A 5,179-nucleotide genomic window follows, 5' to 3' on the forward strand; every position below is an offset into this window, starting at 1 on the left:
AGGGCTCCTCTCACCTGCCGCAGCAGCTAAAGTTCACGACCTCCGACTCCTGCGACCGCATCAAGGACGAGTTCCAACTCCTGCAAGCCCAGTACCACAGGTATGTGCTCCCGTGCGCCACCGGGCCCGGCCTGGGTCTGCCCCGCAGCCTCCGCTGGGCTGACAGGCAGTGGCACGACGTGCAAGAATCACTCCGATTCTTCTGCTTCGTTGCTTCGCTGTGCTGCGCGGAACGCCAAGGAGGGGACCTGGTCACGTAGCTTAGGTCACCTTTGGCTAGAGGAGGACCTAAGTCAGGGGATTAGTTGCGTCCACTTCGGAGCCCAGCTAGGAGAACATGCATCTTCCCTCTCCAGCCACGGTCTTTCCTCTGAGCACTGCTCAGCCAGGACCGCGCGGAGGCTTGCCAGGCCTCCCGTGTCTTGCTGGGAGTTTTCCTCGGTTCTTCTTGCTGGCTGCCATTCTTGGACGGCGAATGCTGCAGGGAGCACTTAAATCCAAAAGCTTCTGCTTTTCTGTGGGTGTGTGTGGAAATACTTCTGCTGACCCGAAAGCTGGCTTGTGACAGTCTGTTGCTTTGTGTGTGTGCGTATCTGAAATAAATGTGAAGCTCTTGGGTTAAATCGACTGAGTGATGCCCTCTGCCGTGGCCCGGCAGGCTGTGAGGCACTGTCTGTGGCGTGTGCCTCGGTGCCATGCGGCTGCAACTTCCCTGTCTGCCTTCTCCCAGCCTGGGCTCTGCTGGGTGGCTCTGTCTGCCTCTCCCAGCCTGGGCTCTGCTGGGTGGCTGGGTCACAGGTTTGTGGTGGTGTCGTTCTGGCAGGAGCAGGCAGAAAAACCGCTGGGAAATGGCTATTTCCTGGTGTCCCCATGTCTCTGGGCAGTGCCAGCAAGGGAGTAGGGGAGCCCAAGAAACATGCCAGCTGGAAGGGAGGCTATCCCCCCACTCCACCCCCTTGGACTTAATCTGCTCAAGAAGAAGCAGGTTTTGTGTAGGTGAAGCTGTTTCTTGTTTGAAACATAAAACCGCAGCACATGCCGGCTGCAGTTGCTCGGCTGGTGAGTTGGAGTCTCGTAAAACACTGGGAGCAGCAGCACTTTCTCTGAAGGGTGTGAAGAACCTAGGGGAGAGAGAAAAATCCTTTCTTCTGGAGGGATGTGCTGCACTTGGGCCTCCCCACCACCATCCAGAAATAGATCTGGCTTTGGTTTTGAAGTTGTATTGGAGCATCTCTTGAGTGCTGCAGACAGGCCTGTGCTAGAAGCTGTCCGCAGCTGCCAGCAATCAGCTGAGGAAAGGCAAACCCCTCCCTGGGCAGTCACCTCTGCTTCTGCCCAGCTTTCTGCTTCCTGCCGAAAGGATTTGCCTGGGGGAGGTTGATGTCTAGCTGGTGGGTAGCCTTGTGCTGCTTCTCCTGAATATGTTGGTGGGACTCTGGCTGGGAAGGTAGGAGCAGGCTCTGTTGCGGTCGCTGCTGTGCCAGCACAGCGTGGCCCAGCTCCGACCGCCCCTTGGAATCTGGATGGTGGTGTCCAAGAAGCCAGCTTGGCCGGGATGGGGCTGTGCAGGAAGCAGCTGCTCCGTGACGATCAACTCTCTCACCTCCTGTTTGTGGTTTTCTTACTGTTTTCTGGCTTTTCAGCTTGAAGTTGGAATGTGACAAACTAGCCAGTGAGAAATCGGAGATGCAACGTCACTACGTCATGGTAAGGACTGGCCCTGGCAGCGAAGAGCACGTGGGTGGGGATGCCAGCGGTGAGCAGGTGCCTGTGCCTGGGTTTTGGCTGGCAGGGAGCCTTCACCCTGTGGAGTGGCAGGTCTCTAGGCAAGGCTGGCATTGGCTTTTCTGAAAGCGGGGCTTTTTTATATTTTGTGTTGTCTGCATGCAGTGGATTGTTGAAATGCAGGGAAGTAGCAGAGAATTGTTGGATGTAGAAAACTGATGGGTCCAGTGGCTGACTACTTGATGGGTGGTGATGAGGTCCTTGGCCTTGCCACTGGCTGGCTGCTTGACCATACTCCCTGTTGGGGGAAGTAACAGCTCTTAACGCACCCGAGAAGGAGCTGCAGGGTGCTGGTGTGCAGGCATCTGGGGACTTCGGGAGAGTCATGGCCAGTGAAAGACAAAGCAGTGCTCTGAGAAGTCATGAAGCTGGGAAACGTCACAAGCCTGGTGGGAGTTGGAAGCAGAAATCAGCTGCTGTGTGAGAGCTAAATCCTCTGCACCTTCTCGTGACCCCAGCAGCCTTGCAGAGCCACGGTGCAAAGTGCTAGCATGTCTCACTGGTGCATGTGTCCCAGCACAAAGTGTGCAAATCCCAGGGCAGTGCCTGGTAAAGGCATGAGACGTAGTGCCACATGCGGGCAGCAGGCTTAGCCATAACTCTCTAAAGAGAAATCCGCCAGGAAACAGCCACGTTCTTGTAGGCAGGGTGATGGTTTGCCTACCAGGTAATGCCTCTGTCTTCCCACATGTGGAAGAGCCCTTGTAGCAGAGGGGAGGGGTGCCAGGCAAGGCTGTTGTCTGTTCCTTTCCTATCAAGGAGTTAACAGGAGGTTTTGATACTGTCCATAAAGATGAGGTGGTGCCTGCTTGCCAGCTGCTGCACCTGCCCTGGAAGGAAGAGATAAGATGTAGAAATTAATACAGCAGCTCTTCAGAGGAGAGTTAGGGCTTTAAAACCAGAAATGAGGGAGCTGGCCCCTCCATCCTCCTGTACTACCCATGTGTCCAGACTCCAAGGCTGTGGGGAGCAAGGCGTGCTTGGGGCTGGGACCAAGGAGAAGAGATCACAGCTTTCCTTGTATATTAATGCGGAAGCCTGCCCCATTCTCACTGATAAATGATTGCTTCCTGGGCCTTGCAGCCTGCATGGAGACTCTCATCTCCAGGTGCAGCTGAGATATATATTTTTTTTTTCCCCCCCTTAATGCTGACAGTCACCAGAATTGATTCAGGTTACCATCGGCGGCAGAGGGGAAGGGCTATTGCTTGTTGTGCAGCACTTGAGGCTTTACAGGCACAGCAGCTCCTGCCTTGTCTGCGTGGCTGAGCTGGAGTTGCACAGAGCTGCTGTCGCTCCCCACCACAGCGAGTCACAGGAAGCAAAGAGGAGGGTTTCTGTGAATGTGCAAAGCTGCTACAGCTGCTCCGATTTTTGAATAAGTCACAATTAGCAGCTTGGGGTCGAGCTCCTGCTTCCTGCTCAGTCTTCAGAATGCAAAGAAGCCTCGAGAGCCAGCAGTGGTGTTAGAGCAGGCTGAGATCGTGGCGATACCAAGCTGGGCGCTTCTCAGACTTGTGGTGTCAGTACCAAAACGCCAGTGATCATCTCCTTGAATTAAATGGGCGCAGATGTGGATTTTTCTTTCCCTTCGGAAGAATGAGGATTGCAGCCTGCAAGCTGAGGGAGGAGATTTGTAAACTCAAACATCAGCCTTAAAACAGCTTCTTCCAGGGGTCAGGAATTAGCTTCTCCTGCCAATAGATTGCACTGTAGCTGCCTGTTGCTGCTGTGCGGGGGTTTTCTGGGTGGGTTTTTTTGTGTGTGGCTTTTTTTTCCACACAGCTTCTTCCCAAACAGCTGGAGCTGTGTGCAGCTGGATGTGTTACTTGCTAGATGAAGCCCAGTTGTGATCACTTCCATTTGCTGCTGAAGCAGCCATGCAGGCTTTAGGATATTGGCCAGGCAATGCTTGTAGAGTCAGGCTGCCTCTCTTTTGGCTGTGGATATGGAAGTCTGTGGAGCCCTGAGTTTTTTTCCAGGTTTGAAGCAGCATCACTCACTCTTGCCTTGTTGCAGACTGCTGAAAGGTGTCTGTGAGGGGTGTCGCATGGGGCCCAGTTGGCAAGTTCCCAGGTCTCCATCTGCAGCAGTGTGAGGCTGGAGCAGGGTGGGCAGGGAGCACCTGGGCTCGGTGCTTCTGCCTCAGACCTGGAGAGGGTCTTTGTCTGTGTTTGCCTCCTGCTCTCTTTGTTTCCTAGGGCCAGCTTCTTCTCTCCTTCCATCCTTGCCCAGCCTTTGTAGAAGACCTTGCTAGGAAAGCAGTAGTAGTTCCCAGCACTGCTGCATGGAGCCTCTTTACCTGATGGAGACTTGACTTACAATTTCTTTTGTTCTCTTCTCCCCCACTATACAGTATTACGAGATGTCCTACGGGCTGAATATTGAAATGCACAAACAGGTAGGGGGAAGGCATTTCCAAGTGCTCTGATTCCTGGGGAGGGTGGGTTGTCTGCCATGCTTTGTCCTCTGCCCACCTTTGCAGTGGTATTTTGGGAACTAGAAGTGCCATGAGCCTGTAAAATGTCAGAGCTGCCTTCAAAATGCAGGGACCCCCCACCTCTTGGGATCGCATTGCCAGACTGAGGGCTCCCACCCTGGGCTGCAGGCATGCTCTGGTTCTCCCCAGGGCCTGAACAGATATTTAAGCACTGAACAAGGCAGTGCAGGCACGGTGTGGAGCTGTGGCTGAGAGTCGGTCAGCAGATGTGAGCCCAGGGTGGAGGGCAGAAGATGACCCTGTGTCCCTCCCAACCCTCCTCCCAGGCCCCGGGTGGGTTTCTGGCCCTGCCACCTTCCCCAGTATCCAGGAAGGTGGGATGTAGTTGGGCCAGAGAGCACTTCTCTTGGGCTGTGATTAGGTAGTACGATGGCAGACCTTCTAAGAAAGCCTCCTTGTGATGGACACTCTGCTGCAGCCTGGATAAGTTTGTTCAATACCCCCACTGGTGGTGGTGTGGTTTAACCCCAGTTGGCAATTAAGTTGTTAATTATCCCCAGTGGCTAATTACCTGTGCTGTTAACAACATGAGCGTCCTCTGAGCCTGACTCTATCTGGCTTCAGCTTTCAGTCACAGAGTCATCTGTGTGTTGTGGCTCAGTTATAAGCCTCTTAGCACAATTCTTCTCCCCGCAAAGGCACTTGGTGCCTCTGATCCCATCGCCCTTGTTGGTAAGCCCACGAGACTGGCTTCCCTGGGAAAACCTGCATCATGGTAAAGGATCTGAACCACGAATCCTCACTGCTGTCTCATGAACTGTCTCCCAGTCTAGTCCGCTCCCATGTGGTGCTGGTGGGGTCTCCTTGGCCGGTTTTGGTGCATGCCTAAACCCTTTGGTTCTGTCTTTCTTTTGACTCCATTGGGAAGTGATTTGCAAAGGGCTGGTAGCTTTA

General features: G+C 53.9%; 1 protein-coding gene across 1 annotated transcript in view; it reads left to right on the plus strand.

Annotated features, from left to right (window-relative positions):
* The window catches only part of AES (amino-terminal enhancer of split), a 15,804-nt gene that overhangs the window by 7,493 nt on the left and 3,132 nt on the right, over positions 1 to 5,179 (plus strand). Inside the window, exons 2-4 of the mRNA XM_009331840.1 lie at positions 3 to 100; positions 1,644 to 1,707; positions 4,142 to 4,186. Coding sequence (XP_009330115.1) covers positions 3 to 100; positions 1,644 to 1,707; positions 4,142 to 4,186 — 207 coding nt within the window. The remainder of the gene's footprint in view (positions 1 to 2; positions 101 to 1,643; positions 1,708 to 4,141; positions 4,187 to 5,179) is intronic.

Source organism: Pygoscelis adeliae, unplaced genomic scaffold (genome assembly GCF_000699105.1).
Source record: "Pygoscelis adeliae isolate BGI_AS28 unplaced genomic scaffold, ASM69910v1 Scaffold239, whole genome shotgun sequence".
Taxonomy (NCBI): Eukaryota; Metazoa; Chordata; class Aves; order Sphenisciformes; family Spheniscidae; genus Pygoscelis; species Pygoscelis adeliae.